Genomic DNA, 19,972 nt, shown 5'->3' with positions numbered 1-19,972 from the left:
TAGGAGAAAGTTCAGCAGGAAAATGTTTTATTCCATTGCTCTGAAGAGTTGTAAGGAAAACAGACCAACAATAATCATGTTCACCTTAAAATAAACTCCTTGGCCATGCAAAGAGAACTTTTGTCATATTTTAAATAGTGGGAGTGTGGGTGGGGACAGCGTTGCAACTCATTCCACGCATGCCTTCCCACACTGATCCGCTCCAACTAACCACTGATGCCATTACTATAGGCAACATGGTTTGTGCCAGCTGTTTTGGTCTGGACTAATCTCTCTGAACATGCAGCAAATACACCCAGGACCCACAGAGCCCATGGCTGAATCATCCCATCACCCTGGTCCACTTTTCTCCACAATTTATGTTCTATGAAATCTTTGTCAACATGGGCCATCAAAAAATGAAAAGCATTAAGTAGTTGTAGTATTTTTCAAAAGTTTACATTGTTTGACACCTTTGAAATTCTGTTTTCCATGTGCAAATTAAAACAAAAATGTACTCTATAATGTGTGGTTTCAACAGCAGCTACTTTGTGGCTATCATTATCTAATGCTGTTACAGCACTGCAGGCCAGAATGACCAAACCCATTTCCAAGAAAGCAAAGAAGGAGGTAGCTATGCTGCTAAGGAAGTACCTGAGCAGGTAATATGCAAGCTGTTTTACTGCTTATGTCACCTGGCAGTGACCTTTGCTTTTCACATATATGAATAAAACACGAACTGTGTACAAGTGTGTTGTGATGCAGGGTGAATTTAGCATAGAAAACCATCAACATGAGACACAAATACAGACACTGATTGACGCAGAGGAGATATTATTGGTGTGTGAACTCTGCATACCTTTGGTAGCTCTTTGAGTTGATTGGCATCAAGGAGAAGCTCTTCCAGGCTGCGACTGTAGCGGAATATCTCATCAGGTACTGTCTGCAAGTTGCAATGCCGCTTGTCCACCGACTCGACGTGGCGGTTGCAGCGCCACAGGGGGATACACTTCAGCATGTCCGGCCGCCGTGGGGAATTAGGTTGCCGGTGCTACTGAATTCTCCGCATCGGAGGGTGAAGCAGGGGGGAAGGTCGCTGGGACAGGGAATATTTTGTGGGAGTGGGCTCACTCAATGTCAAAACACTTAGTGTGTTCCCACGACGACCCTGAAAAGGAGGCCGAAATCCACTTAGAGACAAAAAATAATCCCTTCGATCTGTTAGCGATATTCCCAGTTTCAGTTCAGCTGTGTTCAAGGATTGTCAGGTTCGTCCCAGCGTCATCCACCCCGGAATTGTAATTAACATAAACAAAACCGAGACCTCCCAATTGGCTAAAGCGTTTCCTCACTTCTTGCTCTCACTTCTTCACACCGACGGAGCAACGTTAGCTTGTTTTGCTACCGCCACCATCCCTGAATAAGTCCGACGCTCTGCCGTGGCTAGCTGAAAAAGATGCAGCCAACGACCCAGGTTTGCAGAAACGTTGCTTTAAGTGGCCCAGTCATGAGTGGCGACTGTTAATACAACCACTTGAGTTAGGTTACAGATAAACATGTATCACAAAACAGCTAACATATCCCACGGAGCGAGTCAGCCGAGATTAACCCGAGCACTGCTGCGCAAGGATGTGCTCGTCCTCACCGGTTGTGTTGTTAGCAGGCTAGTTACCATTAGCTAACATCGGCTAGTAGCTGACTGAACGCCTTTGTGCCTAGCTGCTGTTAGCTAACACTTGTATCACGAAAGCTACGGAAAGCACCTTGTTAACCGGTGTATGTAGTAACAACATCCCCAAAGACGTCAAGGAAACTTCTCAGTGACCACTCTTCCAGTGCGACGTAGGTAAAATGCCAGCGGCGGTAACAGGAGCTTCAGCAACAGCCGCACTTCCCTCCCCTTGTTGAGCCGAGGGAGGCCGGTTTGGCGTGTGGGGGGCTGGGCTAGATTTGAGCTGGAGCACCGCCGCTTTGCGTCCCTGTAGGAGAGGCCACACGTTACTTTATAGCTCCACCTAGCGGCGGACACTAGCGTCACCAGAGTACTATCTTTATCCAAATCTCAAAAGCAGTAAATTTACTCACGCCTGGAAAATATTAAGTAAATGTGTCATAAATGGCTAATACAAGTTTAATTTCCTTGAGCAAACCGCCCAAAGTTTTCCACTGCTTACTGTTACTTTATTTTTGCTGACCTGTCCCGTTATGTCCCATGCATGTAGTCAGTCCACAAATGACATCACGGAGTAGGGCTAAATGATTATGTGCATGTAAGTAGCCTTTACAAAACATTCTCCAGTAGTGTCCTTGAGCACAAAAGTAAACAAAACCATGCATCTAGGCCAAAGTTTGATTTTGATGACTTCAACAGTTGCTTTTACAGTTTAATGACATGTTAAGCAATTATGTTTCTCATCAGAGTGTTATTCAATACAAGCACTGAATTTGTGAAACATCCACTTATATTCTCCGTTAACTGTTTGGTTGGACAGTGGCACAAATAAAGCTACTGCAGAGATGAAGGACTATAAAATCTAGCAAAGATAAACACTCTCCCAATTGCATTGTAAGATAATTAAAGATGTTTCTAAATACAAACTCATTGTGGTCAGGCATTTCAAAAAAGATGACCACATGCAGTATGCAAAAAAGGAGAGCTGACTTTCAGATTTACAGTAGTTATAAGCAGACCTCCGCCACAATTTGTAAAATACAGGCAAAATACAGTATTTGCTTACAATCTCTACAAACAAAGGCCTCAAAAATGACCATTAAGGAAAATACCTCTGTTCAAAGTCAGATGATTATACTGTAAGGTGTTTGGAAAGTTGTTTTCCCCCTGTACAAATACAACTAAGCAGTAGTTGCTTTAGAATGTTTTTACTTCGTAATCAAATGCTATGTTCTACAACCAGAACACACAAGCGTATTTACAAATACATCTTCAAAAGGATACTTCTTTCACAAACCTTAATAAAAACAATTTGCATCACACTTTTTGTGGACAAACAATAACCTTTAATCATAGAAAGAAAAAGTGTTTACATGTCCCGGCATTTTCATGAAAGAAAAAAAAGGAACTAAAGCAAGATAACCTAAATGTTTTACAAGACTGGATTACAAAAATTTGAAACTTGCACCAAAAAGGGAGTTTTCACAGATCACAAAGCAAAATCTGACACGAAGTATTCTGAATGAATCCCCCCAATGGGGCGTTTAACATTAATATCAACAGCAATTTAAAAAAAGAAAATAAAAACATAATTACAAGTTTCGGAGACCCTCATCTCTAGCTGCAATGACTGTGGCTGAAATGAGTTTGGGCGACAGGTATGGGGGGTGGGTGCTGGTGAACCATTTCAGACATTTTATGCAGACAGGTCACTGCTGTTGAAACGGTCTTGGTCATACACCTCTGCGACAACCTTGCGACCCCCGAACCAGCGGTCATTGAGGGCCTGGATAGCTTTGTTCATCTCTGAGGCCATGGAAAACTCTACAAAGATTTTGACAATGATATCTGCATCCTCCTCTTCTCCTTGCTTTTCCTGGTAAATAATGACTCTGTTGACAGAGCCAAATTTGCCACACTCTTCTGTCACCTCACCCTCCAGGTCATCATCAATGTCCTCTGGTCCAACCATATTTCGAAGCACCATCACCGTGGACTGGAGAAAAGAAGGCAAAGAATACAATCAGAACACGAGTTTGATCATTAAAAGAGAAAATTAAAGCTTTCCTCAAGCCAATAGCGTTTCTTCTGGCCCTTCATTTCCTTAATCTCACCTCTGATTTTCTAAGCAGTTTCTGCATCACCATATGCCTGGCACTGCTGCCTGAGATGCTCATGTGCTCTTGGTCACTCAACATCTCCTGTCCTGTACCATCCTGAAGCATCTCTTCTTTCTCCTCTTTCTTCTCTTGTTGGTTGGAGCCACCAGCTTGATTAGACAGGACTGGCGGTGATGCGAGCACAGGGTTCACAAGACCAACCTGGGGAAGCACTGGTATGGGAGGACGCACCGGAGTCACACCTGTCGAGAGACGAGAGGTTATCTGAACAACCAAGTTTGATTTTTGGTTTAGATTTCCATGACACTTTAACATTTGGTGGACAAATAGGTCTGTGACTGTAAACACTGGTCAAGCCATTGTGAGGGTTATGACTGCCTTAAACTGAGAACCTAAAATGTGGGGAACTCTGCAGCCATGCTAAAAACTGAAAAAGGTATAATAATGATAATGATAGAGGAATACATCTGCATCAATTTTTCCAAGTCTATGTTTGCCACTAGTTACCTACTAATTCACCTACAAAAAACATAAACATAAATTCTGTGCACATAAATATTATCCTTTGTAAAAAAAAAAAAAAAAAAAATCAGGCAGTTTACAGACCTTTAAAAGTAGTAGTTTCAGAATTGGTTAAACCCATAAGGTAAACTGGTAAACTGCATGCAAAGCTGTAAGTTTTATACAGCACTTTAAAGCATAATTCAGATGAATTAAACTCCTGTTTTTTACACACCTGTGATGACCCCTGGTGCCTGGGCAGCCATGACAGCCTGAGGTATTCCCATTTGCTGACCGAGAAGTTGGGGCGCAGCTAACGCCCCCAAGACTGATGCGCCGGCTACAGCCTCCTTAAGAGAGGGGGGCCGAAGACATTAGGTAAGGGAAACACACAGAACACAGCACAAGGCAGCACAGTCAACGATCACACAGCATGGCACAGTGAGCTCAATCTTGCCTCTCTAGTGAGAATCAAGGTCACCAACAATATTTCAGTACAGATTTACTAAACAATCACTGACTATCCTTAGCAAGTCATAAATATACAACAGTGATGTTAAAAACTTTCAGTCATGAAACATTCTATAATGAACACAACTGTCTGGTTAGTCATCGACTGTTCACACTGAAAAATAGCTGTCAATGTGCTAACTAAGAGAGAGGACTCTCTTAGTATTACACCCAATCAGTGAATGGGAGGAGCTTTGATTACTTATTTATTTAACTACACAATATACACTATACCAAAAAATGAAATCTTCCATATTGTGTTTTAGGTTGTTTGTGTTTTGAACACATTAAACTGGATTTAAAAATTAAGCCAAGAATGTCTCATATTTCTGGGCAGTTAAATTGACACTGTATCAGGGCAACTACTGTTTTTATGTCATCTCTACAAAACTGGCCTTCTCCCAGTCACATCAATAAAAGTTCTATGCCCATCTGTGCTTTTTGGTGTCAATTCTAGCTAGATCTGGGTTATATTTACCTGGAAGGCCATTAAATCCCTTTGGAAGGGATTCATACTTGCCTGGGCCGTTATCTTAGCAGTGGCTGCCGCCGCAGCCACAGCTGCAGCAGGTGGCAGACCACCAGGGGTCGTGGGGGTCAGTAGGGGCATTGGTGGAGTCACTGCTTTGCCCACCCGTAGGTACTGACCCCCCAGGTCAAAGAGGTTCATAGAAGACACAGCGTCCAGGGCTGACTGAGGCTTTTCATACTCTGTAAGGGAATAAAAATAGTAGTTAGTAGCAGAGCATGGGCAACGCAAGAGCACGAGCGAATGAGGGCCCTCCAGCTCACCAATGAAGCCAAAGCCTCTGTGTCGCCCTGTAGTGGGGTCTCTGGCTAACGTGCAAGACTTGATCCTTCCGAAGGCCTCAAACACACTCTTGATGTCATCATCTGACAGGTCAGGGTGGACGGATGCCACGTAGATCCGGTTAAAGGCGCGCGCCTCCTCTGCCAGCTGGTCAATGATGGGTTGCGCCTGACCGATGTTACTTGGCCGCCCAACCTATAGCACAGATCATACCAGCATGGCTACTGAGTAAGGGGTTTATAGTACCAACCACCGAGAACGCACCCCCGCAAAACTGTATGTCCCTGCAGCGCTAACTTTCGGCAGCCACCGAGTTCAGTCAAAGCCACTCTCCACCTACGATCACGACACTAAGCTGTCCGTCAGGTATATGCTTGAAACCCGTGTCTAGCCTTATCATCTTAATTATGGCCACCAAGTACGAAAATACTCTAAGAAATAAAATCCGTTTTTTTTTTCCAAAGCAGGGAGCAGTATTAAGCTAAATAAATAAATTAATGATTAATAAATTCGTTAAGTACAACTTTGAGCTTTGTCCATAGTTTAGTGCTGTGGTCATGTATAATACATGACCACAGCACTAAACTATGGACATCACTTTACCACGTCTATCACGTAGATCGTTTGCACTTACTTATTATTGCACTTTTACTTTAAATTACCATTAACTCTAAACTAGATTGTCAAATTAAATAGGGTCGCTTAGAGATGTTTGTCAGCTGAACACCAACTTTTGTTACGAATCCAATCACCCGTTTAGTACCAAATATCACTTAATTTACAATCCAAACGCAAAGCTGATTTTGCAAATAACTGCAACGCTATTTAACAAAGTAGTATAGCTTTATCTTAAAATACCAGGTTTATACACAGCGTGACTAGCTGAGCTGGTGGCAACACCGAAAGGGGAACGCAATACATGTCTCATGCTAGGGCTACGCACTCTGACAACTTCCTTTCTCCGATAAAAGAATTTTAATGCCTATGTAAGACGAGCATCTAAGTCGGACTGGGATCTGTACTACAGATGGGGCGGCCAAGCAACACCAACCAGGCGCAGCCCATCATCAGCACATCATGGACACAGAGCGACGCCATGCGCCGCTGGGCATCCTACTGCAACTGGTCACTAAAACAGCCTTGATGACATCATGGAAGCATAACACACAACACAAGCAGACAGTACACTAAACATACACCCAGACATACACACGCACCTGGAAATCAACAGACACAGACAAGCAAAGAGAGAAATTAGTCATATTTGAGAAATTTCACTAGTAATCTAAGTATCACAAAAGCACTTAATTAACACATTGACTCAGCATCCTAAATGCGAGGAAGGAATCCAACTTCCTGTTTAATCAAATTACTCCAAAAAGACATTGTTATAGAGAAGGAGATTTTCATTTGTTTCCCTTTGTCCTTGTGTTCCTAAGACCTCGAGAGATACTCATATCTCCAGACAACTTACCTTAATGTTTCGCCCCCCCAACATGACTGAGTTCATCTGCTCCAGAGCCAGCTGAGCAGCCTCTGGCACATCATACTCCACAAAGGCAAACCCCTGCACCATAAAAAAAACAAGAAAAACAGAACATCTACAGACACTGACGCACCTTTATTTATAATCTTTTGCATTTAATTCAAAGTTGAACAGCAGAATTTGTACCAGGTTTAACACTTAATAAATGACACTGACCTTGTGTTTCATTGTAACAGAATCCCAAGACATATCAATGCTCTTGATTGGGCCGAAGGGGGCAAAGGCCTGTCTGATGGTGTCCTCACCAAGCTCATAGTATATGGAGCCCACATACACCCGACACATGATGGCTAGAGCACGTTGCCGCTGAGCTGCCACCTACCAACCAGGAAAAACAACACACGATAAGCATTAGAGAGTAAAAGAAAGGAAGACAAACACACACACACACACACACAACCACTAATAATAAATGTGTATTTTCTACTGTGCTTGCTTTCCCCAAAAATAGTTAGAGGCCAATTCCAAGTTAGGGGGTCTGGACAGGTAAATAGGGTAATAATGGGATAGTGTAATCAATGGAAAGAACTTTGTGAAAAAAACTAACATGTATAACAGTTATAAAATATTGATGTCGCCACTTGTAATTCTAATATGGCCTCTATTCTGTTTCTATGGAACAGACATATGGAGGAAAACACACTGAAGTGATTGACATGCACAGCCCTCACAAACATTTGGCTTCAGTAACTGACCTGTAGTCCAGGGATGCAAGTAAGGTAACAAAAGTAATCGTGGAGTTCAAACGAAATCCATACAAAGTCTTGATGAAAGCATTTCAAACTTTCTTCTCAAGTCTAAGGGGAGGGATGGTTTAACCACCAGAAGTTGCTGTTTTTATTGATGCCTTTAAGTCAGTCTGCTTCTGTTCATTTCTTCCTATTACCAACAAAATATAACATGTGCCTAATTCATGACATAATGGAAAAATTACTAGTTCAATGACTGAAAAAAACTTGACTTTGAGATGGCCAAAAGATCCCTGTTCCAGCAGTTCTCTCATTTTGGTCCATTAAAGGGATTGCTATCCCTCTTTCTTCCCATGCCAAGAGCTTTCTGTTCTTAAATAAAGCAAATGCATATTTTTCAAAGAGACTTGACTTTTCTCATATTTATAAACCCTTTAAAAAGTCCTTAAAAAATCCCCTTGACAGCCAAAGAGCTTTGGCTATCTTCTTGTAAAAAATACCAATGCAAATTACTCCATTGCAACTTGAGCAAATGCTACAACAATTAACAACGGTCATTCATCTCACACTGAATTACGGACATGGTCGCTGGTACCCTAGCAGTAGAAAGCCATGTTTTCTCACAAAATATGCATTCTTTGGTTAGATAAAAAGGCAGGGGTTGTTGCCAAAGCAACCAATAAAAGAAGGGTAACAGTCCTTTTCCATTGGGAATGCGCACAGAAAAAAAATTTAATAATCTATTGACCGATTGTAAAGGTGAGAGAGGATCTCCAAAGCCCATTGTCACTGCTGCCATCTGAAAGACAGTAAAGATGAAAAAAGTGCTGAAAAGTAGGTTAGATATCCCTTAGCTTTGCTTTTTCAAAAAGGTCATTGCTTTGCTAGATAGACAAAAGCGGTTAGGCTAAAACTATATTCAGAACCTCCCTCTAAACAACATACAGTTTGTGGAGTTGCCTCCCCTATCTGAATTACAAATCACCACACAGCAATAAACATAAACAAGTCCGCTTTAAAAGTGCAAAGCATTTAACATGATAACCAATTCCTTAATGACGATCTTCTCCATCTGAAAAAGAGCAGAAGGAAAAGCAACGGCACATGGTCTACACGTGATTTTTTTTTCAGAGCATGGCAGAGTAGGGAGTAAGACTTCCAAAGGAGCTAAACCAAAACAGACTTCTGAAACAACAGATGTCTGAATTACTCATGTATAAAAAGGCTAAGATACTCTGTCTAGAATCAAGGCTCACAGGTGACAGGCGTATTACAAACTTTTTGTTTGGCGGAGTACCAACATTTTTTTACACATCTCACCTGCAGGTTGGTGAGCTGTTGTTGCTGATGGGCAATGGTCTGCTTCACCAACACACTCTTAATGCTTTGTTCCATGGCATACTTCTTTGCCTGGAAAAGGAGAAAGGCATTACATTTAATTTCCTCATATGCACATGGAGTTGTTGTAACGTTATAAGCTAAACTAAATGTGGGCAAATACCGTATCTGCACATGCTGCACATTACAAATACATGGAGCAGGTCAATATTTTTAAAGTATGGCTTACTCGTTTCAACAGGAAACCAACCTTTAAACTTCTACAGGCTACAGTGTTAATTTTAATCTGACTTTGATATAAGCTATTTCAAATATGAGGATGCATCACTATTTGTAATGATCTCATTGTTCATTCTCCTTCTCTGCCTGAAGTCTGAGTCATGCCCCTCCATACATGTAAAGCAGAAACGTATACATGACCAAGAATTTGGCTTTCTACAGGAGAAATCAGGTCTCTTCACTGCCTGTCCAAAAACCAGATTTCTCATATCAGTGATGTGGAAGAAATACGGTTACGACAGAATGTAACCCAGTACTTACGTGCATGTAAAGGGACTGCTTTACATTGATCATATCAACTTCCAGTAGTAATTACGTTATCACTAAGGGTACATTCAGGTAGATAATGTATGTCTGGGGTTTTCCTACCCTCTGAAGTGCCTCCTGCTGCTCTGGAGTGAGAGGCGGCAGGCCAAGCTTGGAGCCTGTGCCCTGTCCATTCTCCATCGTCAGAGCTTCACCTCCCTGCAATTCAGAAACAGCAATTCACACAAAAACTGAGAAACAGAGTCTGGATTACGAATACCTGCCTGTATGTACATCCATAACTACAATTTCCTAATAACATACTTCGTGTATTGTAATCATAAGTCACAACACATATTATTATTGAATATTCTATCATACAGGACATACACCCGGATTTAAACCAGGTGGGACCGGACGAACTCCTTACCTACGCAACCCGCTAATCGCTGGGTCCACCAGACTGAGGCAGGAAAGCCCCCAAGGGGAAGAGGACTGATGGGGAAGCTTTAACAATTCAACAAATTCTAGGGGAAATAAAAAATGCCTTCAGACTAACAAAAAGAGAAACAGGCAGCTAGCATTATTTATTTACATTGCAATCCACACATTGCCAGCCCGTTTTCCCTAGATTTTGGTCAGCTAACGTTAGCTTGATGCACATTAATGCTAACGATGGCTTTCATTAAAACTCACGCTAGCTAGGTGAAATAGCAATAACGGGCCATGGTTAAACCTTAGCCGAAGAAATGTTTAGCTATAGTAGATATGGACATTAACAAAGAGACATCTTCACTACGCCTCAATAACCTGAACTGCATAATTATTACAAAACAGTACATGATTAGCGAGGCCTGGTTTCCGTATAGCTTACGATGGCGATCTTTGTTGCTCGCAAGAAGCTAGCTCACATTAGCTAGTTCATTGCTATGGCGCGTGAAGTAACATTTATCTTCCCCAGTGACATATTGTCAATTTACAGCATATTTAGTACAACTGAATTCTACCAGACTTCGCGTATTACTTACGCAATGACCACTGTGGCTGAAAATTGTCAAAGTGTCTCTTTATCAAGGAATTTATTTACCGCAGTCTCCGTAACCGCCATGAAGCACACCTTCTTGGAGAGGCCCACACACCACAACGCTCGCGAGATTCTTACGTTTTCAATGAAAGGTATCGCGATAGTGAAACCCTCGCGATGATGGGGAGGGAAATGGAGAGTTCGTCGATGACCCTTTCATAGAGTTTCACTCACGGATGTAGCCACGGTTTCAGCGTTAACTGTTCCTTCTGTGAATGTTTTATAATCAGATACTATATATTTGATTGATTCTCCAGGGTACTGTGTTTAAATGAGGTTATACATTTGACAACTGATGAACAAAATAGTATACCGAAAAAATTGTGACCACATGATGTATAGATAGGGTTACAAATCTGGGTAGGCCTAGTTATTTGTGTCTTGGTGTTGTTGGTCCATCTCATAAATAATAGAGAGGATATCTCAATCAAGGTCACAGCTACAGTAATCTACACAGTGAAATAATCATATAAACTATTTTACACAAACTAAAATATAACTCATGATCTGGTAATTGTATTGCTTGAAACACTGCTAGGTTGATTACATGCTTCTAAGAGACTGATTCAAAATGATTAAAAAACTTTGCTGCTTGTAATTGCTCCTGATAATAATTTCTTGTTCTTTGTAGATGGATATTCTTTTATAATGTCTTCTAAATTGATAATAAAGCCTGTCCACTAACAAACTAAAGATCAACTGCTCGTTGTGCTAATTTGTTTAATTTGGCAACAGCTAGTAAGCTTTGATATAATAACTATAATACCACCTGAAGGTCACAAGTGAAGGACTAGATAAGATAATTTGCATTTCAAACACTGATTAAATTTTTGTTATCACTTCTGTTACCAAGAAACTGCAGATGCATCCTAAGTATAAACAGAACTTACTTATTTATACTACATACTAAATTAATTTTGAAAAATGTGTTAATGACCATCAAAATATAGCCTCCTAACTGTAAACTGGAGTATGTCTCAGAGTAATGAACAACACTAAATCCTAATTATATATTATAAATAAATAAATTATAATAATTTCAGACATAACCAACATTTTACATATAGTTTATTGTCATGTATTTAATTGCAGTAGCTACAATATTTAACAAAGGTTTAAGTGGAACACATCCAAAGGCAAGTTTCATTCAACAGAGTCACGGGAAAAAAGTAATCTGACGTAAAGTAAGACTGATATGGATGGGTTTTTTTTTTTCATGTTTGCACAGTCTCAACATTCATTTTCTTGGTCAGGTCCCCTCTGGAACTGAACTGTGACTGACAAAGGCAAAATGCAAAGTTCTGAATGGTTGCAGGCTATTAAGACATGCAGCTTACTAGATCAAATGAGAGCAACAGTGGCACTGCTTTGCATTGAAATTCTGTCCAAAGTAAACCCCTTTAATAGCCACAAACAAATATGTACACCACAGCCTATAGTAGGTGAATGTCTGGGAGAATTCAGGGCTCCTGTTTTCAGAGAGACACTGATAAAAAGGCTTGACACAGAGTATAGTAAGTAAGTACTGTAAGCAATGACTGTACAGCAGCGTAACTGTTATGAAACCGCGACTTTACAGACCCAGGAAACAAATGAAGCAGAGCTAAGTGAGTCTGACAAACAAGAGTATACTGCTGAAGGCTGATCAGACAATTCACTATTGTTTTGTTTTTTTAACTGCCCAGTTTTGTTAAGGTAAAATCCACCCAAATGGTGTCTTTTATGGTGCCAAGATTGGGTTCTTGAAAAGAAATCCAGTAGAGCTCAAGGGATGTATTCTATTTTTGTATTTGTGTGGGTTGCAGTGTAATCAATTCCAATGCTTACTCTGATATTGTCTGAAATAAAAGCAATAGATGTGGTTCTGGTAAATTAATGTGTTGAAAGCAAAAAATATTCCATTCATCCTATCAGAGATTATGTTTTAGCATCTGCAGCTCATGGAAATCTTCATGGAGGCTGCTAAATGCTTATGCATAATAGCTCTACTTATCAATCAAAGACACGGCAAAATACTAACACCATACATTTTCAGAAAATTTGGGTAGATTTTGCCTTTCAAACACCTCTAAACACATTTACAAAACAAATTCAGAGTTAGAAAATATCCTCAGATAGTTCGGGAAATACAGCAAAAAAAAACAAAACAAAAAAAAAAAGGTATAGCAGTAACATTTATTAACAATATGGCATTTTTTATTGATAAGTCTTAAGATCACATCACCAACAGCCTTACATAGGACTATGGTTTTAAATCACAGGCTTCCCGTGACGCATTCTTTTTTTTTCTCCTCCAAAACTAATATAAACTGCAGCAGAAAGCATTAACATCTGATCCATGTGTCCAATATACAGTGGCTGTGGCTCTTAATGGAGCTTCCATTAGCGGGTGTCAAGTTCATCTTCATGTTCACACAGGCTGACTCTGTGGACTCATGATAAGAGATGCAAACTAGTCCAAATCAATCAATGTGTCTGGATTTAAAACTGTAAAAGTCAGCCTGAGTACCTTAAATTCCAAATTGCTAAATTTGGTATGATGCCGCTGTTTCATTTGGAATATTTTGTCCAAAGTACATTGCCATATTAGGCACTTTGCAAGTCTTTGGCTTTCAGAACACTTTCACAGGGAAAACCCTTAAGAGCACTACAGGATAAAAGAGAGGCATCATCTCATTGCTCGTCACTACATTTAGGCGTGGCGTGTTTAGCTCTGGGAGAAAAAGCCTTTAACCCAAGAGTGCAGTGAGGTGTGTTAACTCTGCAGGTCATAAAAATGAAGCAAAAACAAAAAACAAAACAGGCTTGTGCAACGCCTCTATTGTTCACAGTTAAACAGAAATAAATAAGTCAGCTGAATGAATATTAACAGTGCGGGTTGGATGGAATATTGAATTCCTAAAACGGTAATAAAGTGAAGGTTCTTGTTTGGGACGGAGAGAGGCTTTGTTAATTTGTTTACATGTCAAACTGAGTTTTCACCAATCAAAGTGGACATTGGAGTGCAAACGAGGCTTATGAGCAATAAAACGTCCCTCTGAAAAGACAGCTGCTGCATTTGTAAGTAAAACATATCCGTTCTGATTAGTGGCATTATGGAAAACCTAAGTTGTCAAGATATCTTAAGGCATGACAGCCCTTTTAGGCAGGGAGTTTGTCAATCTTCCACTGCTCTGTGGGAGTGCTGAACACAGCCATGATGCCTCCGGTCCTCCAACCAGAGGCGCCTTCGGTTCCTCTCTCAGTGCTAGCGTTTCCTCCTTCTGTCTGGGATGATTTACTGACTGTTAAGGGCCAGCGTCCTTCTGTATTTGTCCCCATGTTATCCCCAGCTGGGTCCCTGGCTCCCTCCGCTCCCCTCTTGTTACCAGCTGTGTGATCCTGCCTGCTGCCCTCTCCCTTTCTTGATCCGCATGGTCAATGCCCTTGGCCCCTCTGTCTGGGCCTGCCGCTGTCGTGACCCCTCCTCATTGTGTGCTCCCAGAGGCGAGCGCTCGGACCCGGTGTCGGCAGATGGCGTCCTCCAGGAACCCTGCCACCTTCTCACTGTCCTCCTACACATGACAAACAAAAGACTGTTCAGGCAAACATTTTCAAGACTGGATGTGAAATGCCAGTGCTGCTACAAGTGTACCTGTTTTGTTTAAAAATGCAAAAATCACAGCGAGGACATTTATCTATTGTTGTTGACGAAGGACAAATATAGAGAAGCTTTTATATTTACCTCAGTTATGAAGGCGTAGTGAACAAGTTCACTGGCAAGGTCTTTGGAGGTGTCAGCTGAAAGTTTCACATGAAATATTTCAGTGCAATAAAAAGAACCTACAGAGTATAAAGAACATAGATAAAGGATAAAGCTGGAGAAATTCTAGATTTTCTTCTTTCCTCCTAATGAGTATTGTCTGTTTAGCCAAAACCTGATCTATCTTATTCCTCTGTGCCACAGAGCTCCACTGTTGTCCAGAAACTGTTAACAACACATCAGTGAACCCCAAGGTTTATTACCATAAACATGGCAAATGTAACTTAATTTTGAGTCTGCTGTTGAACATATACTCCAGCAAATGTACAATTTATTGACTCCTGTTTGAATAATTTTTGTTTCCAACTGTTTTATTGAACTACCGAGAGTTTTTAAAAATTAAAGTATATATTCATGACCCATTTTTAAAGGTTTGCAGCTTCAGTGGGAACCAGTGGGCCACAGACAGGCTGGGAAGGTCAAAGGGTACTAAGAGACAGACTGACATTGGTTTAGGTGTTTCCATAGGATTTGTTGACAACAAAATAATTATGGAATAATGGAAGCCTTATCTTTACAGGTACAGTGGTAGTCGACTTACTTGGAAGGATGTCACAGCTAAGCTGCCTGTGAAGTTTGTCATCCATCTTCAGAAACAAAGAGAGCTGGGGAAATAGCACAAGGTCGAGTTTAAATCAGGATCGATTTATGTTAATCATAACTGACTGAACTTCTAAAATAAATGTTGCACCCCGCTGGTACAGAGCTGCTGGAACAATGTTAATGGGAAAAAGATCAATATGCTTGATCATTAAAAAGCCCAACGGAAGTGTTACTGCTGAAACCGGCAAAGTACCTGTAATACTATGTGACTCACATGAGTTTTGGTCCCTTCTTCATTTGACTCCAGATTACAGTGCATCTGAATGACCTACAACATCATCAGAGATAAAAAAAAAAAAAGGTCACAGAGTAAAAGGCAAAGCAAAATGAGGACACAGCAAAAAATGTTTTGGGTGATAATAAACGGGCATATCAATATTAATAATAATAAACAATCAAGCACGAACACACATGAAGGTCCTGTTACATATTGTACGTAAGCAACACGCACAACAACAAAACAAGTTCTGGAAAATGTATTTACACTAAAAACAGCTAAACTGGCAACAACCAATGAGAGGGTGTTTCCACGTGTGAGCATGTTGTATTCCCAGTCTTGCCATATTGCAGAAAATACATTCCTCCTCACTCAGCATCACACGAGCGCCGTTTTCTTCACGTGTGCCAGTGGACTAGGAGAAGACAACGCCGACATATTTGCTCTGCACTGTAGGCGGCCAGATTTGTGCATCTCACACGGTTGTGGTCATGTCTAAAGAGCTCACCTTCCTCGTTTCTGTTTCCTGCGGTTCAGGAGTCGGCGTCTTGACCGTCTCTACCTGCTCCTGAGACAAGGAGAGGGCGCGAGGGACGGGGTGAGGCCGAGATGAAGCGAAGTTCATTAACGGGTAGATCCCATTCCTGAGCAGAGGAAAGGACGACGTGTTCAACTTCATGCCGCAGCCACGGCAAGAAGTAATTACAGATACAAAACAACGAGTCATACGTTTGTTTCACTCACTTGACATCCTCCAGAAACTTGTCGAGTTCCAAAGGAGACACATGGGAATATCTATAAAGTATGAAAAAACACACAGAAAGGAGCACAGTGAGGATTATGTTTGATATGTCAAGAGGTATTCACTGGTAGCCAGAGAAACATGATTTTACTTGAGCTGAACTCCCTGTCTGTCCTCATGTTTAATCTCTGCCATGACAGCGCTGGGGTCAAAGGACTTGGTTTTCTCCTCCACACAGTTCTCCGGAAGCAAGTCTGTAGATGCAACACAAATTTGGGCATAATTATACTGATCTTATGCACATATACAGTTGCAATAATTTGTCCAATGCCTATGAGGGTAAATGTGATCGGGTCCCAATAGGAGGGTAAAGATATTTTTCAAAATAAGTTTAAAAAAAAGTCTAAAGATACAATATTGCACAATAGAGTACTAGGTTGTGATTTAGTGTTCATGTAAAGGCTAAAATTTGCTTGCTGTTCGTATGAATGCTGTAACTATCACGAGGAGGAGGGCGATTCTCGTGCAGTAAGCTCGGCGTGTGGAGGTGAGAAACTCACACTGGTTGTTGATGAGGCAGTGGGCGGCGAGCAGTTTGAGGGAGTGGACCTCGAACAAGACTCGGTGGAACAGAAGGTCGTGAGCCGTAGGACGGAGCTTGGCTTCATGACGCAAACAAGACTGCGTGAACTCCTGTAGAAAGCAGCAACACTACATGACTGCACAACGTGACCCGGTTTATTGAGCATCACTCTCCGTTCTGGTATGTCTCACTGAAACCATGTTTTACCGAAACCTCACACAGTCCCTGTATGAGGTTTGATATAAACCTAGAAACAGGGTGGTGTGTGTAGGCAGGTGTTAATGTGGTGGAACAGTTTGTCTTTATCTCTGTGTTTCCTTGGTTGCACTGGTGTACTATATTTAGGACATGAAGTATTTTTGACACTCACTCTCATGAGAGGGTCTTCCAGAGATTGACCTGCATTGACGATGGCCTCCTTGGACACAGCTGTATCTCCATTGGCCTGGATCTCCAGTACTGCCATCTAGGAGCACAAATAATCTGTTAACACACACACACACACACACACACACACACACACACACACACACACACACACACACACACACACACACACACAGGTGGAAATCTTACAGTATCTATCTGTTTCTCTCACCTCTAGAGCACAGATGCCAAAGGAGAAAATGTCTATGGCGTAATCGTCTTCACCAGCTAGAAACAGAACAGAACAAGCAAAGAAGAGACGGGTCAAAAAAACAAACAAAAAAAAAAAGGGTTGAAACATATAAAACATCAAGCAAAAGCTTACGCCAAAATGAAAATGTACTCATTAAATAGCCGCTGCATTTCACAGGATCACCAAGCAAGTAAAGTCAAACATCACAAATCATGAAATTCCCCCTAAGGGCTTTAGAATCTGTAGATCATACGACAAGCTCTAGCCTTAAAAACTCAGTTTGGAGAGGAAAAAACTCACAAAATATCCATTTAACCAGGAAAACGGGAAGAGTTGGACCTTATTATAAACAAAGAATTAACCAGTCCATCTTTTTACAGCACTAAAAGCAACACAAATCACCCATTAAATCTCCCCAAATGACTTGTGTGAAATAATTTAAATGTTAAGTAGCCAATCAATTGTACTGTGGCTCCATTGATTCCTTCATTTAGCTCATTATCTCACACAGCTACCTGGTGGAAGACTCTGTTTGCTGCTGGCGGCAGTTAGCTCTGCAACATATCTCAGTTTTACTGCACAGGATGCTTATAGAAATGAAGGGCAGGGTATTTTTTTCACGACACAAAAAGATGATCCTGTGGTGGCTGTGCGTTTGGTGAAGTTTTGAGCCACATTAAACTGTGGAGAAAATGCCTAAATTTCTACGTTGGGGTAAATCCTTCCACTAGGAATGAATGAAAGAAAGATTTAATAGAACTCAAGCTGCAGAAAACTACACACATACTCTGCTCCGTTTACACTTGCCTCCATATTCTGGAGCAAAAAAATGAAGATTCCTCTGCTCATCGCGAAGTTGCCTCGCTTTACCGTGGACGCTGGCATCTGGGAACACTGGTTAGAGAAGACACAGATAATATAGACAGATTAGATCATGTAAATTGATACATATGACACCAATGAAAACATACATGTATCTATGACAAAATTATCTATTCCTTACCATTAACAAATAGCCGATGCCACACTGCGGAAAGAAAATTAAGCATAATTGAGATATTTATTCTGTTTTGTAAAACTGCAGAGATTAAATAGGTAAATCCAGAAGTCCACAGTCTGAGATAACACAGCATAGGTGGTCACTGCTGGTTGTAGTAACATAAAAAGCCCTGCTGGGAGCAGACCTGAGCCGATCTTGATGAGGCCGTTGTGCTGGATGAAGATGGTGTCGCACGTCAGGTTGCCATGGATTATTGGTGGGTCACAGGAGTGTAGATAACTGCAAGTAAACAATAAACCATCTTATTAATGCTCTGGCTATGATAATAAACATCTCTCATGTTAATATCCTGGGCAATAAATCTGTCAGTACCTGAGCGCAGAGAGAATCTGGGTGCACCATCTCTTCCAGGCCTAAAATACAGTGAGCAGCGTGAATCCTCTACAGCATTTGTTCCACAGAGCGCATATGGAAATTTATATTGTACTGTAATACATTAAAGTACATTAATTCCCCCTCATTCTCAGGGATTACAGGAAATAACGCCATACTGTATATACAGCACTTTTTTTTTTTTTTTTTTAGAAATCCTTTAGGTACTGAAACATTAAATAAAAAACAGCAGATGGACCCAGACCAAAGAGAAAACAGAAAGGATGAGATGCTGTAGAAACTGCAGGCTTCAAACTCTCAACATTGCAAGAATAAGATGTACTGTACGTCTGGACAGACTGAGCCACCAGGGCGTCCTGTTACATAATCTCTAATCCTGCTGGAAATATGGATCTGAATAGTGATTGGACTGCAGTACCGCGTGTTGTCACCTCCACCATCACCACGAGAAAGACAGTCTGAGTAAACGCTCAAGTGCAGTGAGTGACCGGAGTGAAAACACTGACCTTCACATTCATAGTCTTGTGGTTCTTCTTAGTTTTCTTCAGGAATTGCTTGAGGCTGCCCGACGACATGTATTCTGTGATGAATATCACCTGTGGGCCACAGATGGAGGGAGGAGGGAATAACAGTTCATTCACAGGTGTCCGTGTCTGTGCATGTGAGGGGAGAAAAAAAAAAGAAGGGAGAGAGCAAGAAAGAGAGCCGTCTTACCCGAGCCTGGCTCTCCTTCATGTCTAGCCAGTACTTGTGGAACTTGACAATGTTTGGGTGTTCCACCTGCATCAGGTTCTCAAACATCTCCTTGATCTTCTCCTAGAACACATACATTCAAGCCAGTTCACATCTTCACGTGACCTCATGGACCCAATCGCTCCTTCAATCCCTTCGGCTTTTCCCAGTAAACCTCAAACTGTAAGTCAGTTACTCCATCGGCAAATTAATTAGATAATTGGTTTATAGTAATTCTTTAAGCAAAAAACCAACAAAAAAAACCAATTAGTTCCAAATCCTCAAGTGTCATTATTTGCTAATTTTATTAGTCTGCTATGATGATTAACTGAATACCTTTGTGTTTGGGACAAAACAAGAAGCCTGCTAGGGGAACATGTGAAGGACATTTTTCAATATTTCTGCCTTTTTATAGACCAGCAGATAATAATAATTAATATTCATTAAATACAGGGTGAGAAATCTGCTGGAAGAACATAATAAAATATTTTGTGATTCCAAATTAG

General features: G+C 41.0%; 3 protein-coding genes across 24 annotated transcripts in view; all 3 read right to left on the bottom strand.

The window, feature by feature from the left end:
* Positions 1–1,862, bottom strand: part of scrib (scribbled planar cell polarity protein) — a 64,154-nt gene extending 62,292 nt beyond the window's left edge. For all 15 annotated transcript variants that reach the window (XM_022767053.1, XM_022767058.1, XM_022767062.1 and 12 more), the window contains exon 1: positions 839–1,862. In XM_022767053.1, coding sequence (XP_022622774.1) covers positions 839–997 — 159 coding nt within the window. In that variant the 5' untranslated portion in view covers positions 998–1,862. The remainder of the gene's footprint in view (positions 1–838) is intronic.
* A 1,112-nt stretch (positions 1,863–2,974) lies between these two features.
* On the bottom strand, positions 2,975–10,863 carry puf60 (poly(U) binding splicing factor 60). 6 transcript variants are annotated; one of them, XM_022767132.1, is made up of 12 exons: positions 10,779–10,831; positions 10,122–10,218; positions 9,815–9,910; positions 9,149–9,238; positions 8,577–8,627; positions 7,296–7,457; positions 7,068–7,160; positions 5,575–5,788; positions 5,261–5,493; positions 4,508–4,622; positions 3,766–4,013; positions 2,975–3,647 (listed from the first exon to the last, which is right to left on the bottom strand). In XM_022767132.1, the coding sequence occupies exons 3-12, from the start codon at positions 9,890–9,892 to the stop codon at positions 3,348–3,350; spliced, it is 1,584 nt and encodes a 527-aa protein (XP_022622853.1). In that variant the 5' UTR covers positions 9,893–9,910; positions 10,122–10,218; positions 10,779–10,831; the 3' UTR covers positions 2,975–3,347. The 6 variants fall into 6 exon arrangements, with proteins under 6 accessions (XP_022622853.1, XP_022622854.1, XP_022622851.1 ...); XM_022767133.1 differs by having other exon boundaries at positions 10,720–10,785; XM_022767130.1 differs by lacking the exon at positions 10,122–10,218 and having other exon boundaries at positions 10,779–10,863.
* A 963-nt stretch (positions 10,864–11,826) lies between these two features.
* nrbp2 (nuclear receptor binding protein 2) overlaps positions 11,827–19,972 on the bottom strand; it is a 37,693-nt gene continuing 29,547 nt past the window's right edge. Inside the window, exons 3-18 of one of the 3 annotated variants that reach the window (XM_022767128.1) lie at positions 19,449–19,550; positions 19,241–19,330; positions 18,714–18,754; positions 18,526–18,620; positions 18,345–18,368; positions 18,149–18,235; positions 17,321–17,376; positions 17,093–17,188; positions 16,700–16,829; positions 16,291–16,393; positions 16,142–16,192; positions 15,906–16,041; positions 15,395–15,448; positions 15,119–15,182; positions 14,500–14,555; positions 11,827–14,329 (exon numbers count right to left, since the gene is read on the bottom strand). In XM_022767128.1, the coding sequence (XP_022622849.1) occupies positions 14,243–14,329; positions 14,500–14,555; positions 15,119–15,182; positions 15,395–15,448; positions 15,906–16,041; positions 16,142–16,192; positions 16,291–16,393; positions 16,700–16,829; positions 17,093–17,188; positions 17,321–17,376; positions 18,149–18,235; positions 18,345–18,368; positions 18,526–18,620; positions 18,714–18,754; positions 19,241–19,330; positions 19,449–19,550 (1,272 nt within the window). In that variant the 3' untranslated portion in view covers positions 11,827–14,242. Of the gene's footprint in view, positions 14,330–14,499; positions 14,556–15,118; positions 15,183–15,394; positions 15,449–15,905; positions 16,042–16,141; positions 16,193–16,290; positions 16,394–16,699; positions 16,833–17,092; positions 17,189–17,320; positions 17,377–18,148; positions 18,236–18,344; positions 18,369–18,525; positions 18,621–18,713; positions 18,755–19,240; positions 19,331–19,448; positions 19,551–19,972 lie in introns of all 3 variants that reach the window. The other 2 variants (XM_022767127.1, XM_022767129.1) reach the window with 2 other exon arrangements.

This window comes from Seriola dumerili, unplaced genomic scaffold, assembly GCF_002260705.1.
Source record: "Seriola dumerili isolate Sdu_G_001 unplaced genomic scaffold, Sdu_1.0 BDQW01001124.1, whole genome shotgun sequence".
Lineage (NCBI taxonomy): Eukaryota > Metazoa > Chordata > Actinopteri > Carangiformes > Carangidae > Seriola > Seriola dumerili.
The sequence above is the reverse complement of the archived record's forward strand: the minus strand, read 5'-3'. Positions and strand labels throughout refer to the sequence as shown.

What these genes read in the sequence shown, in the direction of transcription:
- puf60 (XM_022767130.1), bottom strand. Translation starts at nt 10,799, where the DNA reads ATGGCGGTTACGGAGACTGCG. An exon ending in TGGGGGGGCGAAACATTAAG is followed by an intron (nt 5,789 to 7,067) that starts GTAAGTTGTCTG and finishes TCTGTGCTATAG; the next exon opens with GTTGGGCGGCCAAGTAACAT. An exon ending in GGGATTTAATGGCCTTCCAG is followed by an intron (nt 4,623 to 5,260) that starts GTAAATATAACC and finishes CCCTCTCTTAAG; the next exon opens with GAGGCTGTAGCCGGCGCATC.